This window comes from Ranitomeya variabilis, chromosome 5, assembly GCF_051348905.1.
Source record: "Ranitomeya variabilis isolate aRanVar5 chromosome 5, aRanVar5.hap1, whole genome shotgun sequence".
NCBI classification, from domain to species: Eukaryota; Metazoa; Chordata; class Amphibia; order Anura; family Dendrobatidae; genus Ranitomeya; species Ranitomeya variabilis.
The window spans coordinates 677,435,590-677,454,750 of record NC_135236.1 but is presented as its reverse complement, the minus strand read 5'-3'; the positions used below and the strand labels follow the sequence as shown (position 1 = coordinate 677,454,750).

At 42.1% G+C, this 19,161-nt stretch overlaps 1 protein-coding gene across 1 annotated transcript; it reads right to left on the bottom strand.

The window, feature by feature from the left end:
- Positions 1–425: 425 nt before the first annotated feature.
- On the bottom strand, positions 426–19,122 carry LOC143777026 (poly(U)-specific endoribonuclease-A-like). The gene is made up of 7 exons (XM_077266934.1): positions 18,952–19,122; positions 8,481–8,580; positions 3,926–4,037; positions 3,298–3,419; positions 2,636–2,748; positions 1,813–1,966; positions 426–1,722 (listed from the first exon to the last, which is right to left on the bottom strand). The coding sequence occupies exons 1-7, from the start codon at positions 18,960–18,962 to the stop codon at positions 1,459–1,461; spliced, it is 876 nt and encodes a 291-aa protein (XP_077123049.1). The 5' UTR covers positions 18,963–19,122; the 3' UTR covers positions 426–1,458.
- Between the last annotated feature and the right edge of the window lie 39 nt (positions 19,123–19,161).

Below are 19,161 nucleotides of genomic sequence, written 5' to 3'. Positions count from 1 at the left end.
AATCCCCTGTAGTGACCTCTAGTGGCAGCAATAAGTGCAGCACCACTACTTTGTCTACAGTGACCTCTAGTGGCAGCAATAAGTGCAGCATCACTCCACTCTCTGCAGTGACCTCTAGTGGTCAGTGGTAGTGTAACACTCTAAACTATGGTCTGGAGTGACCTCTAGTGGACACAGGTGATATAACACTCAGCTAGTCTTCAGTGACCTCTAGTGGGCAGTGTTGGTATAACACTAGATATACATTCTTCAGTGACCTGCAGTAGTATAACATCTGCTCGCTACTGTTGTATTCAGTACTGTGACTATTTCACACCTCGTTGCACCCCATAAACAATAACAGACATTGTGCATGCAGGTCCTGAACACACAATCTTCCATGGCAGTAAAGATACTTTTATAAAGAGCGACAGCGCCCTCCAGGGTTCAGTTCTCATACAAATTTTATTAACTGGAAATTAATGACATAATCATTTACAAACATTTGCTTGAAAAAAAAACAAAAAAAAAAAAACAGCAACTGAATCATAAAAAAAAAAAAAAAGCTTATAAATTCCTTCAGACGATTATTAGAAATTAAAGGTTGCCCACCCGACAGCCCGCACCACAACAAGCATGCCGGAAGCTACGGCTGAAAACTCTTCCTCATTCCATTCATTTTAGGTGAAGAAATAAAATTGATTGAAATGTTAAAAGGCACAAAACGGAGGCACTGGGGTCACACAGAAGTCAGCACGGCCCGATGGGAACACTCCCTGCCCTCCGAATTATATCCTGTATATGGATATACTGTGTGTGTGCACTATGTGTATAATTATATGTGTGTCCTGGGTGTGAATACAGACCTACCGACAGCTCTGGGTCTATGAGTCGGTCCTGGTTATCCTATGATAACCGAGCTCCCGGAATCCAGGGGCAGGAAGTGTTGTCATAGGGACGCCGAATATTTAAGATTTATAAAAAAAATTATTTTTTTAGCCTCAGAGGATCTTTGGTCATTTGTCTCCTGAGAAGACGGAATCTGAGACACAGATCAGTGAGAAATGTTCAGCTCCGAGCGAGCGGGACGCCGGTGGATGCTACAATCCTGGAGGACCCCTTTAAATTGTTGAATTGCTACACTGAATTAAAGGGATCGTCCAGCCTTATGTAAACGAAGCGTAATCACCGCATAACGAGGAATTCTGCAACTTAATAGACTCCAAGATCTCAGCTTACTGTCAGTCAGTGGGAATCTTCCCGTTTGCTACTGAAGGTGGAAAACTTCTACGAACGTAGATCTTCTCACAGCTGAGGGTTTGTTACACCCTCACCCTGGAGGATATACTTGTTGGATGAGTGTTTCCATTCACTGACAGCAAGCAGAGATATGAAAAGTGGTGAGGAACTGCTACACGGAGTCCATTAGAAGCTTCAGCCCCTCTCGTGCCGCACCTGGATTAGGGGGGACACACGGGGTCAGTACAAGTCGGGGTTGTTGCTGCTCAGCAGGACGGGGTATGCGGTGCCGATGTAGCGCCCGTGACGATTGACCACCACCTGGAGTTCGTACTCTTCCACCCGGACGATCTCTTTGGTGGTCTTCTCCTGGGACATGAGGAAGATGATGGTGTAGACGGCGACCTCAAACTCAGGGCTGACCCCGATGAAGCTGCTTCCCACCGGCTTCACCAGGTCCTTCCAGCTGAACTGCAGATTCAACACCTGGTCGTCCTCATCGGGCTGCGAGGGAAGGAAGGAGAGAGACATCAGGGGAGCCCCCGGGAATGATGTATAGATTGTCTATAGGGGTCCGGAGACCCCAGCCCTTACCCGGCTCTTGTGCTGACGGCCCACAAAACCCTTGTAGTCGATGTTGTTCCGTTTCTCCTGGAGGTAGAACTGTACCCAGTTGTGGAGCCCCATGATCTCCTGGCCACGCTTTGACTCCCCCACAAACACATGCTCAAAGCCGCACGAATCAGGGCTGCAAAAGTGAACAACCTCCCATCATTAGTCCATATAACCAACCAGGACAGAGGAGGACCTGCTGACTATTTATATGAAAAAATACTAAAAGATTAAAAAATCTGCAGCAGATTTAAAGACCTTTCAGTTAATTTTTTGATTAAGTTAACCAATTTATCGAAATCCCCAAGCTCCCCTGATTCTGACGCTCTTTTCCATTTTGCCCTACGTCGCTCCATTGCAGAGATATTCACAATTGTTGGTTAGGAGCGCACTATGTGAAATCTCCGATTTCAGTGCAACTGGGCATTTCTTCTTCAGAGTCTTCTCTGGGGGTGTGTGCCCGGCTTTCAACCCTCCCACACCCTATCAGTCGTAGATGCTGCTGAGTTGTGATTGGCAGACTGTTAGATCAACTGCTGAGCTGTGATAGGAGGGATGAAAGGGCACGCCCACAAAGAAGACTCTGTAGAAAGCCCAGTTGTGATTTCACATGCTGTGCTCCAGAAGAAACAAATGTGAATCTCTCTGCAACGCAGCGACACAGAGCAGAACGGAAAAGAGCGTCAGACTCAGGGGAGCTCAGGGATTTCAAAATGGTATTGATCTTAATTTTTTGAGCAGGTCGTCTTTAACTGATGTAGGAATGTGCTTTCTGCTTTTATTGATGGAAAACCTCTCTACTCACCCCTTGCCCGGCTCCCGGCTGTACAGCTGGAACCAGATGTTGTACAACTGAGATTTGAAGTCTTTCACATTCGGTTTTGACCATTTTTTCCTGACCAGATATTCATGAGTGACCTGTAACACAACACAAACGTTTAATGCTACCTCCCCATGGTTAGCTCCTCCTCCCACTTTTGTTTGGTTCATTAAGTAGGCTCCTCCTCCTCTAAGTTGACTTCCCCCTTCATGGTTGGTCCTTCCTCTAAACCACACCTCCACAGATTGGCCCCTCCCTTCAGGACAGTCCACCTGAACAGGATTATTCCCTATGCCCACTCCTCATAGTAAGTTCCATCTCCTCAGGATTGGTGGCACCTCTTTTGAGGGTTAGCTCCGCCTCCTCAAAGCTAACTCCACCTCCGCGGAGCAGGTATAGTGTGATATATAGAGAAATGATTATATAGTGGTTCTAGAACTTTCCTATGACTCGTATATTACCAGAAAACCTCCGATTACCATCAGTGAACAGGAACAGGAGAGGAACAAGTCCTTCAGAAACCTTCAGCTTCATCCTCTTGGTGTAAATGAAAATGCTCCCACTCACTGACAGCAAGCAGAGATCTTGAAAATGATGAACAACAAACACTATGCTGTGATTCTGAGCTCTGAGTGTGGCGGCTTCACCTTCATCACTTTAGTTTCCAGGATGGCGTCGAGGAACCGGTTCATTTCAGCAATTTCTTCTGAGGTCACAACTTCGGCCACCCCCGTGGACATCTCGTAGTTGTCGAGAAGGGAAATGAACGCTACATGAAGGGAGATGAGAGGGCCAAACATTAATGATTGGATGATATCATTCCTAGGCTCCACCTCCTGGACGTATTCTGAAGCTCCACCTCCTGTACACATGTCCAGGAGGTGGAGCTTAAGAATATGTCCAGAAGGCGGAGCACAGGAATAGAATTTAAAGGGGCAGTATCACATTGAACCTGAATACGCTTGCAAAGATGAAAGAGGAAATTAGCCAACACCCCAGGTAAGTTTTGGGTTTAGTGAATGATCTCTGTACAGGCGTTAAACCAAACAAAGAGGAGGAAATATTAAGGACACAGGTTTCTCACGGTCTGGGAGTCGTCTTATACCAATATCTCAGAGTCTTGGATCTCTGAGTTTTGTTTGCTTTGTTCTTAAGGAGTTTCTGTTTGTACAAATTCCTGCTCAGTAACGAACCTGCAGCTCTGAGACGTCCACAGCAAAAATGTATAATCGTCCCGTGTCTCAGCACGAGTCATTATACAGTCCCATCTCTCACCTGCAAAGGTCTTTATACTCTTTAGCTTCTCCTCATTGACAAATTTGAAAAGCGGGAGACGGGCGCTGTCTTTGGCCTGGTGACTGCCAGCGGGTACATAACCGGCCTTACCCTACAGAGCGGAGAAGGGACAGGGGCACCGGTGAGAAGCAAAAGGAACCATCCCCGACACCACAATAATAAGTATATCAGTTATATTACTGCACATAAGGGGCCGTATTATAGTAGTTATATTCTTGTACATAGAGGGCAGTATTATAGTAGTTATATTCTTGTACATAGGGGCAGTATTATAGTAGTTATATTCTTGTACATAGGAGCAGTATTATAGTAGTTATATTATTGTACATAGGGGCAGTATTATAGTAGTTATATTCTTGTACATAGGGGCAGTATTATAGTAGTTATATTCTTGTACATAGGGGGCAGTATTATAGTAGTTATATTCTTGTACATAGGGGGCAGTATTATAGTAGTTATGTTCTTGTACATAGGAGCAGTATTATAGTAGTTATATTCTTGTACATAGGAACAGTATTATAGTAGTTATATTCTTGTACATAGGGGCAGTATTATAGTAGTTATATTCTTGTACATAGGAGCAGTATTATAGTAGTTATATTCTTGTACATAGGAACAGTATTATAGTAGTTATATTCTTGTACATAGGGGCAGTATTATAGTAGTTATATTCTTGTACATAGGAGCAGTATTATTGTAGTTATATTCTTGTACATAGGAACAGTATTATAGTAGTTATATTCTTGTATATAGGGGGCTGTATTATAGTAGTTATATTCTTGTACATACGAGCAGTATTATAGTAGTTATATTCTTGTACATAGAGGCAGTATTATAGTAGTTATATTATTGTATATAGGAGCAGTATTATAGTAGTTATATTCTTGTACATAGGGGCAGTATTATAGTAGTTATATTATTGTATATAGGAGCAGTATTATAGTAGTTATATTCTTGTACATAGAGGCAGTATTATAGTAGTTATATTCTTGTATATAGGAGCAGTATTATAGTAGTTATATTCTTGTACATAGAGGCAGTATTATAGTAGTTATATTCTTGTACATAAGGGCAGTATTATAGTAGTTATATTCTTGTACATAGGGGCAGTATTATAGTAGTTATATTCTTGTACATAGGGGCAGTATTATAGTAGTTATATTCTTGTACATAGGGGCAGTATTATAGTAGTTATATTCTTGTACATAGGGGCAGTATTATAGTAGTTATATTTTTGTACATAGGGGCAGTATTATAGTAGTTATATTCTTGTACATAGGGGCAGTATTATAGTAGTTATATTCTTGTACATAGGGGGCAGTATTATAGTAGTTATATTCTTGTACATAGGAGCAGTATTATAGTAGTTATATTCTTGTACATAGGGGCAGTATTATAGTAGTTATATTCTTGTACATAGGGGGCAGTATTATAGTAGTTATATTCTTGTACATAGGAGGCAGTATTATAGTAGTTATATTCTTGTACATAGGAGCAGTATTATAGTAGTTATATTCTTGTACATAGGGGCAGTATTATAGCAGTTATATTCTTGTACATAGGAGCAGTATTATAGTAGTTATATTCTTGTACATAGGAGCAGTATTATAGTAGTTATATTCCTGTACATAGGAGCAGTATTATAGTAGTTATATTCTTGTACATAGGAGGCAGTATTATAGTAGTTATATTCTTGTACATAGGGGCAGTATTATAGTAGTTATATTCCTGTACATAGGAGCAGTATTATAGTAGTTATATTCTTGTACATAGGGGCAGTATTATAGCAGTTATATTCTTGTACATAGGAGCAGTATTATAGCAGTTATATTCTTGTACATAGGAGCAGTATTATAGCAGTTATATTCTTGTACATAGGAGCAGTATTATAGTAGTTATATTCCTGTACATAGGAGCAGTATTATAGTAGTTATATTCTTGTACATAGGGGCAGTATTATAGCAGTTATATTCTTGTACATAGGAGCAGTATTATAGTAGTTATATTCTTGTACATAGGAGCAGTATTATAGTAGTTATATTCTTGTACATAGGGGCAGTATTATAGTAGTTATATTCTTGTACATAGGAGCAGTATTATAGTAGTTATATTCTTGTACATAGGAGCAGTATTATAGTAGTTATATTCTTGTACATAGGAGCAGTATTATAGTAGTTATATTCTTGTACATAGGAGCAGTATTATAGTAGTTATATTCTTGTACATAGGAGCAGTATTATAGTAGTTATATTCTTGTACATAGGAGCAGTATTATAGTAGTTATATTCTTGTACATAGGAGCAGTATTATAGTAGTTATATTCTTGTACATAGGAGCAGTATTATAGTAGTTATATTCTTGTACATAGGGGCAGTATTATAGTAGTTATATTCTTGTACATAGGGGGACAGTATTATAGTAGTTATATTCTTGTATATAGAGGGCAGTATTATAGTAGTTATATTCTTGTACATAGGAGCAGTATTATAGTAGTTATATTCTTGTACATAGGGGCAGTATTATAGTAGTTATATTCTTGTACATAGGGGCAGTATTATAGTAGTTATATTCTTGTATATAGAGGGCAGTATTATAGTAGTTATATTCTTGTACATAGCGGCAGTATTATAGAAGTTATATTCTTGTACATGGGGCAGTATTATAGTAGTTATATTCTTGTACATAGGGAGCAGTATTATAGTAGTTATATTCTTGTACATAGGGGCAGTATTATAGTAGTTATATTCTTGTACATAGGAGCAGTATTATAGTATTTATATTCTTGTACATAGGAGCAGTATTATAGTAGTTATATTCTTGTATATAGGGGCAGTATTATAGTAGTTATATTCTTGTACATGGGGCAGTATTATAGTAGTTATATTCTTGTACATAGGAGCAGTATTATAGTATTTATTTTCTTGTACATAGGGGCAGTATTATAGTAGTTATATTTTTGTACATAGGGGCAGTATTATAGTAGTTATATTCTTGTATATAGAGGGCAGTATTATAGTAGTTATATTCTTGTACATAGCGGCAGTATTATAGAAGTTATATTCTTGTACATGGGGCAGTATTATAGTAGTTATATTCTTGTACATAGGGAGCAGTATTATAGTAGTTATATTCTTGTACATAGGGGCAGTATTATAGTAGTTATATTCTTGTACATAGGAGCAGTATTATAGTATTTATATTCTTGTACATAGGAGCAGTATTATAGTAGTTATATTCTTGTATATAGGGGCAGTATTATAGTAGTTATATTCTTGTACATGGGGCAGTATTATAGTAGTTATATTCTTGTACATAGGAGCAGTATTATAGTATTTATTTTCTTGTACATAGGGGCAGTATTATAGTAGTTATATTCTTGTACATAGGGGCAGTATTATAGTAGTTATATTCTTGTACATAGGGGCAGTATTATAGTAGTTATATTCTTGTACATAGGAGCAGTATTATAGTAGTTTTATTCTTGTACATAGGAGCAGTATTATAGTAGTTATATTCTTGTACATAGGAGCAGTATTATAGTAGTTATATTCTTGTACATAGGAGCAGTATTATAGTAGTTATATTCTTGTACATAGGAGCAGTATTATAGTAGTTATATTCCTGTACATAGGGAGCAGTATTATAGTAGTTATATTCTTGTATATAGAGGGCAGTATTATAGTAGTTATATTCTTGTACATAGGAGCAGTATTATAGTAGTTATATTCTTGTACATAGGAGGCAGTATTATAGTAGTTATATTCCTGTACATAGGGAGCAGTATTATAGTAGTTATATTCTTGTATATAGAGGGCAGTATTATAGTAGTTATATTCTTGTACATAGGAGCAGTATTATAGTAGTTATATTCCTGTACATAGGGAGCAGTATTATAGTAGTTATATTCTTGTACATAGGAGCAGTATTATAGTAGTTATATTCTTGTACATAGGAGCAGTATTATAGTAGTTATATTCTTGTACATAGGAGCAGTATTATAGTAGTTATATTCTTGTACATAGGAGCAGTATTATAGTAGTTATATTCTTGTACATAGGAGGAGTATTATAGTAGTTATATTCTTGTACATAGGCAGTATTATAGTAGTTATATTCTTGTACATAGGAGCAGTATTATAGTAGTTATATTCTTGTACATAGGGGACAGTATTATAGTAGTTATATTCTTGTATATAGAGGGCAGTATTATAGTAGTTATATTCTTGTACATAGGAGCAGTATTATAGTAGTTATATTCTTGTACATAGGGGCAGTATTATAGTAGTTATATTCTTGTACATAGGAGTATTATAGTAGTTATATTCTTATACATAGGGGCAGTATTATAGTAGTTATATTCTTGTACATAGGAGCAGTATTATAGTAGTTATATTCTTGTACATAGGAGCAGTATTATAGTAGTTATATTCCTGTACATAGGGGGCAGTATTATAGTAGTTATATTCTTATACATAGGGGCAGTATTATAGTAGTTATATTCTTGTACATAGGAGTATTATAGTAGTTATATTTACCTGCAGAGCGATGCGGTAATCTTTTCCAGGAGACATACGATTGACGTCGGCGTCCCAGAGCTCATTGAACAGTTTGGACAGCTCATGATTTAAGTTTCCCCTGCGAAGAACAGAAATATTTAAGAAGTTGATTGAATCTCGCTTCGGTGGAATAGAACAGATGGGGAACATCTATTATTTCCATTCTAGACGGTTTTTCTACCGGAGGAGTTTGATCACTTTTATTATGTCTCATCGTTGTTTGTGTTGTCACCTTTCTTTGTTTCTCACTTTCGGTGCAGATAAACATTACTTCTTAAGTGAAGTCATCAGGTTCTCTGCCCCTTATTATTGGTCGCAGACAAGCCCCGATCTTGTGTTTGTGACTGATAAAGGTCGGAGGCACAGTCCTGCTCAGGGGAGATAACAGTCCTGCGTTTGTCTGATGGTATATATGGGGAGGACTGGCATGTACAGAAAGTTGCTGGATAAGCGGGATTTCTCTGACGCCGTCGTCGATGGGTACAGTCTGGCAGAAGTGACTTCATCCCAACGCGTCGTGACCGGGCGGCCGTCACACGGACACAGAACATGTCTGATGAGTCCGGATCTGGTGACGCAGGGAGGGGAATAAAGATCTGCCCTGAGGGCGAGACCCCTGTAATAATTGCAATGACCCCCCCCAGATGTTTCCATCCATCTGTGTCCTGTCTGGATAGAAGACGAGGGCTAACACTCCGGTCCGTAAATCAGACCAGAATAATACAGGTTGCGATATTTTCCACAAGGACCCGAGCTCTCTGTGACAATAACTGACAAAGGAGGAGCGGCGCAAAGGCAAAAGGAAAGGAGGAGCGCGACGAGGGCAAAAGGGAAGAGGAGGAGCGGGACGAGGGCAAAAGGGAAGAGGAGGAGTGGGACGAGGGCAAAAGGGAAGAGGAGGAGCGGGAAGAGGAGGAGCGGGACGAGGGAAAAAGGGAAGAGGAGGAGCATGACGAGGGCAAAAGGGAAGAGGAGGAGTGGGACGAGGGCCAAAGGGAAAAGGAGGAGCGGGAAGAGGAGGAGCGGGACGAGGGCAAAAGGGAAGAGGAGGAGCGGGACGAGGGCAAAATGGAAGAGGAGGAGCGGGACGAGGGCAAAAGGGAAGAGGAGGAGAGCGGCGAGGGCAAAAGGGAAGAGGAGGAGAGCAACGAGGGCAAAAAGGGACAGGAGGAGTGAGTCAAAGGCAAAAGGGCAGAGGAGGAGCGCGGCAAAGGCAAAAGGGGAGAGGAGGAGCACGGAGAAGACAAGGAAAAAGATGGAGCTAGATATTGAAGGAGAATTTTGAAAAAGGTAGAGGGAATAACTGGGGTGAAGGGAATGTGGAGATGAATGGTAGAAAAGTAAGGAAAACACTGGACATCAGGTAAGAAGGGTAAATATGGGGGACATGGAAGTCAGAGGACAAGGACCTGGGTCAAGAGAAAGGAAAGTAGTAAAGAAACCTGGAGTGAGGAGACCTGAGGGGCGACAGCCGGGAGAAGATGCAGATTAACTGGAGAGCGAATGCCACAAGGGGACGGATCTGACAGAGGACGGACGGCAAACTGCTGACGTGACCCGGCGGTGACCGGTCTGTGTGAGAAGCTGCGGGGTTGTCGGAGTTCACCATCTGAATGGGGCCGAAAACTGCCGGACAGGCAGAAGTCCCCGGTACAGAGGTGCGGGGCAGAACCGGGACATCAGGCCGAAGAAGAATTAATTATAATACAACAGGTAGTAAGTGCCCATTCAGTGTTATCATAGGGACGCCCTACAGCCCAGCTTTTACATTTCTAGGAAAGGTCAATTAAAATGAAAAAAGATTTGTCTGGTGTCCGAGAGGCCGATGCCCCCCAGAATCTGCTGCAGCACAGACAGGAAGTGTTGTCATAGGAGCCATATAATAATAGAACATTCTCCCTTAAGAAGTAAAAACGGAACTTGCAGACTGACATTGTAAGTGAGGGAACAGGTGACAGGAAGGAGCAGGGTGGGCACGGGTACTGGGAGCGGCAGCAGACCACAAAACCGCAGCCACCCACCCACACAGCAGAATTCTCAGCGGCTCTGCACCGGCTGAAACCAAACGTTGCAAATGTATATATATATATATATATATACACACACACACACACACACACACAACACATACTAGATGGTGGCCCGATTCTAGTGCATCGGGTATTCTAGAATATGTATGTATATAGCAGCCACATAGTATATAGCACAGGCCACGTAGTATATAGGAGCCATGTAGTATATAGCAGACAAATACTACGTGGCCTGTGCTATATACTATGTGGCTGCTATATACATACATACATATTGTAGAATACCCGATGCGTTAATACAGGCCACGCAATATATAACACAGCCCAAACAGTATATAACACAGCCCACGTACTATATAACACAGCCCACGCAGTATATAGCAGCCACGTAGTATATAACACAGGCGACGTAGTATATAGCAGCCATGTAGTATATAGCACTGCCCACATAGTATATAGCAGCCATGTAGTATATAGTACAGCCCACGTAGTATATAGCAGCTATGTAGTATATAGTACTGCCCACGTAGTATATAGTACTGCCCACGTAGTATATAGCAGCTATGTAGTACTGTATATATGCCCACGTAGTATATAGCAGCCATGTAGTATATAGTACTGTCCACGTAGCATAGAGCAGCCATGTAGTATATAGTACTGTCCACGTAGTATATAACAGCCATGTAGTATATAGTACTGTCCACGTAGTATATAGCAGCCATGTAGTATATAGTACTGTCCACGTAGTATATAGCAGCCATGTAGTATATAGTACTGTCCACGTAGTATATAGCAGCTATGTAGTACTGTATATAGTACTGCCCACGTAGTATATAGCAGTCATGTAGTATATAGTACTGTCCACGTAGTATATAGCAGCTATGTAGTACTGTATATAGTACTGCCCACGTAGTATATAGCAGTCATGTAGTATATAGTACTGTCCACGTAGTATATAGCAGCCATGTAGTATATAGTACTGCCCACGTAGTATATAGCAGCTATGTAGTATATAGTACTGCCCACGTAGTATATAGCAGCTATGTAGTATATAGCAGCCATGTAGTATATAGTACTGCCCACGTAGTATATAGCAGCCATGTAGTATATAGCACGGCCCACGTAGTATATAGCAGTCATGTAGTATATAGTACTGTCCACGTAGTATATAGCAGCCATGTAGTATATAGTACTGCCCACGTAGTATATAGCAGCTATGTAGTATATAGTACTGCCCACGTAGTATATAGCAGTCATGTAGTATATAGCACTGCCCACATAGTATATAGCAGCCATGTAGTATATAGTACTGCCGACGTAGTATATAGCAGCTATGTAGTATATAGTACTGCCCACGTAGTATATAGCAGCCATGTAGTATATAGCAGCTATGTAGTATATAGTACTGCCCACGTAGTTTATAGCAGCTATGTAGTATATAGTACTGCCCACGTAGTATATAGCAGCCATGTAGTATATAGTACTGCCCACGTAGTATATAGCAGCTATGTAGTATATAGTACTGCCCACGTAGTATATAGCAGCTATGTAGTATATAGTACTGCCCACGTAGTTTATAGCAGCCATGTAGTATATAGTACTGCCCACGTAGTATATAGCAGCCATGTAGTATATAGTACTGTCCACGTAGTATATAGCAGCTATGTAGTATATAGTACAGCCCACGTAGTATATAGCAGCCATGTAGTATATAGTACTGCCCACGTAGTATATAGCAGCTATGTAGTATATAGTACTGTCCACGTAGTATATAGCAGCTATGTAGTATATAGTACAGACCACGTAGTATATAGCAGCCATGTAGTATATAGTACTGCCCACGTAGAATATAGCAGCCATGTAGTATATAACACAGCCCACGCAGTTTATAGCAGCTATATAGTATATAGTACTGCCCACGTAGTTTATAGCAGCTATGTAGTATATAGTACTGCCCACGTAGTTTATAGCAGCTATGTAGTATATAGTACTGCCCACGTAGTATATAGCAGCCATGTAGTATATAGTACTGTCCACGTAGTATATAGCAGCTATGTAGTATATAGTACAGCCCACGTAGTATATAGCAGCCATGTAGTATATAGTACAGCCCACGTAGTATATAGCAGCCATGTAGTATATAGTACTGCCCACGTAGTTTATAGCAGCTATGTAGTATATAGTACTGCCCACGTAGTATATAGCAGCTATGTAGTATATAGTACTGCCCACGTAGTTTATAGCAGCCATGTAGTATATAGTAATGCCCACGTAGTATATAGCAGCCATGTAGTATATAGTACTGCCCACGTAGTATATAGCAGCCATGTAGTATATAGTACTGCCCACGTAGTATATAGCAGCCATGTAGTATATAGTACTGTCCACGTAGTATATAGCAGCCATGTAGTATATAGTACAGCCCACGTAGTATATAGCAGCCATGTAGTATATAGTACTGCCCACGTAGTTTATAGCAGCTATGTAGTATATAGTACTGCCCACGTAGTATATAGCAGCTATGTAGTATATAGTACTGCCCACGTAGTTTATAGCAGCCATGTAGTATATAGTAATGCCCACGTAGTATATAGCAGCCATGTAGTATATAGTACTGCCCACGTAGTATATAGCAGCTATGTAGTATATAGTACTGCCCACGTAGTTTATAGCAGCCATGTAGTATATAGTAATGCCCACGTAGTATATAGCAGCCATGTAGTATATAGTACTGCCCACGTAGTATATAGCAGCCATGTAGTATATAGTACTGCCCACGTAGTATATAGCAGCCATGTAGTATATAGTACTGTCCACGTAGTATATAGCAGCCATGTAGTATATAGTACAGCCCACGTAGTATATAGCAGCCATGTAGTATATAGTACTGCCCACGTAGTTTATAGCAGCTATGTAGTATATAGTACTGCCCACGTAGTATATAGCAGCTATGTAGTATATAGTACTGCCCACGTAGTTTATAGCAGCCATGTAGTATATAGTAATGCCCACGTAGTATATAGCAGCCATGTAGTATATAGTACTGCCCACGTAGTATATAGCAGCCATGTAGTATATAGTACTGCCCACGTAGTATATAGCAGCTATGTAGTATATAGTACTGTCCACGTAGTATATAGCAGCCATGTAGTATATAGTACTGCCCACGTAGTATATAGCAGCCATGTAGTATATAGTACTGCCCACGTAGTATATAGCAGCCATGTAGTATATAGTACTGCCCACGTAGTATATAGCAGCTATGTAGTATATAGTACTGCCCACGTAGTATATAGCAGCTATGTAGTATATAGCAGCCATGTAGTATATAGTACTGCCCACGTAGTATATAGCAGTCATGTAGTATATAGCACTGCCCACATAGTATATAGCAGCCATGTAGTATATAGTACTGCCGACGTAGTATATAGCAGCTATGTAGTATATAGTACTGCCAACGTAGTATATAGCAGCCATGTAGTATATAACAGCCCACGTTGTATATAGCAGCTATGTAGTATATAGTACTGCCCACGTAGTTTATAGCAGCTATGTAGTATATAGTACTGCCCACGTAGTATATAGCAGCCATGTAGTATATAGTACTGCCCACGTAGTATATAGCAGCTATGTAGTATATAGTACTGCCCACGTAGTATATAGCAGCTATGTAGTATATAGTACTGCCCACGTAGTTTATAGCAGCTATGTAGTATATAGTACTGCCCACGTAGTTTATAGCAGCTATGTAGTATATAGTACTGCCCACGTAGTATATAGCAGCCATGTAGTATATAGTACTGTCCACGTAGTATATAGCAGCTATGTAGTATATAGTACAGCCCACGTAGTATATAGCAGCCATGTAGTATATAGTACTGCCCACGTAGTATATAGCAGCTATGTAGTATATAGTACTGTCCACGTAGTATATAGCAGCTATGTAGTATATAGTACAGCCCACGTAGTATATAGCAGCCATGTAGTATATAGTACTGCCCACGTAGAATATAGCAGCCATGTAGTATATAACACAGCCCACGCAGTTTATAGCAGCTATGTAGTATATAGTACTGCCCACGTAGTTTATAGCAGCTATGTAGTATATAGTACTGCCCACGTAGTTTATAGCAGCTATGTAGTATATAGTACTGCCCACGTAGTATATAGCAGCCATGTAGTATATAGTACTGTCCACGTAGTATATAGCAGCTATGTAGTATATAGTACAGCCCACGTAGTATATAGCAGCCATGTAGTATATAGTACAGCCCACGTAGTATATAGCAGCCATGTAGTATATAGTACTGCCCACGTAGTTTATAGCAGCTATGTAGTATATAGTACTGCCCACGTAGTATATAGCAGCTATGTAGTATATAGTACTGCCCACGTAGTTTATAGCAGCCATGTAGTATATAGTAATGCCCACGTAGTATATAGCAGCCATGTAGTATATAGTACTGCCCACGTAGTATATAGCAGCCATGTAGTATATAGTACTGCCCACGTAGTATATAGCAGCCATGTAGTATATAGTACTGCCCACGTAGTATATAGCAGCTATGTAGTATATAGTACAGCCCACGTAGTATATAGCAGCCATGTAGTATATAGTACTGCCCACGTAGAATATAGCAGCCATGTAGTATATAACACAGCCCACGCAGTATTTAGCAGTGTGGGCACCATATCCCTGTTAAAAAAAAGAATTAAAATAAAAAAATAGTTACATACTCACCCCCTGGGATCCAACGGCGCTCTGGCGACGTGCGCGTGGCTGCCACCATCTTCCATTCCCAGGATGCATTGCGAAATTACCCAGAAGACCGCTAAGTCTTCTGGGTAATTTCGTAATGCATCTCTGGGACCGGAAGCTGGCGGAAGGCACGAGCGCATCGTCGGACTACGGAGGGTGAGTATAGCAGGTTTTTTTTTATTATTATTATTTTTAACATTAGATTTTTTTACTATTGATGCTGCATAGGCAGCATCAATAGTAAAACGTTGGGGACACACAGGGTTAATAGCAGCGGTAACGGAGTGCGTAACCCGCGGCATAACGCGGTCCGTCACCGCTGGCATTAACCCTGTGTGAGCGGTGACCGGAGGGGAGTATCGAGCGAGCGGGCGCTGGGCACTGACTGCAGGGGAGTGGGGAGGGACTAATCAGACTGTGCCTGTCGCTGATTGGTCGCGGCAGCCATGACATGCAGCTGGCGAGACCAATCAGCGATGCGGGATTTCCGTGACTGAAGTTGCCGACAGAAAGAGACAGACGGAAGTACCCCTTAGACATATATATATATATATATATATATATATATATATATACACACACACACACACACACAGAACTGGAGCCATCTGATCTCTGCAGAGCAAGGTCTACGATCCAAACAGGGAGAAGAAAATAATCAAACCCAGAGAAATAATAATAATAATCCCTGCTGTGTGTGTAGAGACATGAGGCACTGGAGAGGCAGCCTCTAGCGGTGACTGCACAAAATCTGTATGTAGTGAGCTCCCTCTAGTGGTGACTGTATAAATCTGTATGTAGTGAGCTCCCTCTAGTGGTGACTGTATAAATCTGTATGTAGTGAGCTCCCTCTAGTGGTGGCTACATAAATCTGTATGTAGTGAGCTCCCTCTAGTGGTGGCTGTATAAATCTGTATGTAATGAGCTCCCTCTAGCGGTGACTGCATAAAATCTGTATGTAGTGAGCTCCCTCTAGCGGTGACTGCATAAAATCTGTATGTAGTGAGCTCCCTCTAGCGATGGCTGTATAAATCTGTATGTAGTGAGCTCCCTCTAGCGGTGACTGCATAAAATCTGTATGTAGTGAGCTCCCTCTAGCGGTGACTGCATAAAATCTGTATGTAGTGAGCTCCCTCTAGTGGTGGCTGTATAAATCTGTATGTAGTGAGCTCCCTCTAGTGGTGGCTGTATAAATCTGTATGCAGTGAGCTCCCTCTAGTGGTGGCTGTATAAATCTGTATGTAGTGAGCTCCCTCTAGTGGTGGCTGTATAAATCTGTATGTAGTGAGCTCCCCCTAGTGGTGGCTGTATAAGTCTGCATGTAGTGATCTCCCTCTAGTGGTGGCTGTATAAATCTGTATGTAGTGAGCTCCCCCTAGTGGTGGCTGTATAAGTCTGCATGTAATGATCTCCCTCTAGTGGTGGCTGTATAATCTGTATGTAGTGAGCTCCCTCTAGTGGTGACTGTATAAATCTGTATGTAGTGAGCTCCCTCTAGTGGTGGCTGTATAAATCTGTATGCAGTGAGCTCCCTCTAGTGGTGGCTGTATAAATCTGTATGCAGTGAGCTCCCTCTAGTGGTGGCTGTATAAATCTGTATGTAGTGAGCTCCCTCTAGTGGTGACTGTATAAATCTGTATGTAGTGAGCTCCCTCTAGTGGTGGCTGTATAAATCTGTATGTAGTGAGCTCCCTCTAGTGGTGACTGTATAAATCTGTATGTAGTGAGCTCCCTCTAGTGGTGGCTGTATAAATCTGTATGTAGTGAGCTCCCTCTAGTGGTGGCTGTATAAATCTGTATGCAGTGAGCTCCCTCTAGTGGTGGCTGTATAAATCTGTATGTAGTGAGCTCCCTCTAGTGGTGACTGTATAAATCTGTATGTAGTGAGCTCCCTCTAGTGGTGGCTGTATAAATCTGTATGTAGTGAGCTCCCTCTAGTGGTGGCTGTATAAATCTGTATGTAGTGAGCTCCCTCTAGTGGTGGCTGTATAAATCTGTATGTAGTGAGCTCCCTCTAGTGGTGGCTGTATAAATCTGTATGTAGTGAGCTCCCTCTAGTGGTGACTGTATAAATCTGTATGCAGTGAGCTCCCTCTAGTGGTGACTGTATAAATCTGTATGCAGTGAGCTCCCTCTAGTGGTGACTGCAGGATGAGGGGGTGGGGGATCCCTTTTCACAAGGGGGCTCTTTCCAGATGTAGGTCCTGGGCCAGAAGTCTAAACCTGATAGCCTATTGTATGGATTTCGGCTCCTCAGCGGTTTCCGTGTCACATGATGCACGATGGCGCTGCACTGTTGGTTTTGGAGAATGTCCAGACAACGTGTACTTAGTCTCCATCTTTGCAGCCACCACAGGTTAACACCGCGAATGCCAGAGTCTTAGGAACAAAGTGTCATTAAACCCCATCCCCCCTTACCTAATGCAGCAGAGCTGGTAGTCACATTTATCCCCCAGCAGTCCTATGTAAAGTCACCAATGAGCTGTGGAACATATAAGAAGAGTGGCGCAGGTTCTCATATTGACCAATCAGATTGATGCTTTCCAGAGAGCCGAGCTGTAGTTGGACTTGTTACCACCAGGTGGCGACAATGAGCACATGAGAAAGCGGAATATGAAGCTGCGCCCTGAGGCATGATGGGAGCGATCGACAGAATAAAACCCGGGGACCTAGGAAGGATTCCTGCATCACCACTGCGAGTATCAGAAGTGGTCGGAGCTCCCCTTTAATGGAGGACACAGGGGCCATTGTTACATCGGTGTATTATGGGGCGCACGTAATAACCGGATTACTGCGGTGTCATCCAATCCCTGCTCAGGGGCCGAATACAAGGACGGACCCCAAATAATCGTCCCCACCCGGGAGTCCATAGGGAGCTCTGTGCAGTAAATGCCCGGGGGTAGGGAGCGGCAGGGAGACCTCGCCTCCACACCAGGAGCTGCAATTACAGGGGCTCCGACGTGTCCATACAAACCAGTGGTGTCAGGCATGGCTGTGGAGCCCATTACGGTCCCCCACAACACCTCGCTTATTAGGCTGCGGCTGATCTGCACCTTTAATAGGGGCACAGTCCAACCTGAGCAGATGAAAATGTGGCCCCCAAACATCAGGAGATCGCGGGGTCTCACCCGTAATAATGACTCTATGATGGCTGAATTTAAAGGGGCGATTCTCTACCCAATTACTATGGAGGAAATGAACCATTTAGATACAGAGGAGCCCGTCGCAAGTGCTGGGGTCCAGGTCAGAGGTCAGAGGTCGGGGGTCTCACCCCTAATAATGACTCTATGATGGCTGAATTTAAAGGGGCGATTCTCTACCCAATTAATACCGAGGCGATGACCCATGTAGATGCAGAGGAGCCCGTCGCAAGTGCTGGGGTCCACGTCAGGGGTCAGAGGTCGGGGGTCTCAGATTCTGGACCCCAAAGATCAAAATTTTCAACAAATGGATTTATTTTTTTTTTTTTTTTAAAGTGGCCTCATAATGATCCCAAAAGCGGACAATCATATTCATAGGGCGTTATTACTGGAGCGCAGGGTCTCCAGCTTGTGGCTCTGCAGGGCATGCTGGGAGTTGTAGTGCTGTGGCTCCCAGCATGCTGCACATCCGCAGGTCCAGGGCGGCTGTAAGCGGCGCTCAGCCCCGGGCTGCCTCTCACCTGGCGGCCATGACGAGCTCCGGTCTCCGGTCCCTTCTGTTAAACTAGTTCAGGACGGCAGGATGAAAGAGACCGGGTCAGCCAATCAGAGCGCGCGGCCCGGACCCGCCCAGCTATAGCGGAGACAAGGGCGTGGGCATGACTGACGTGTCCCAGAGCCAATCACTGCGCGGCTAGGAGCAGGAGTTTGGCGGTGACAGCGCAGAGCGA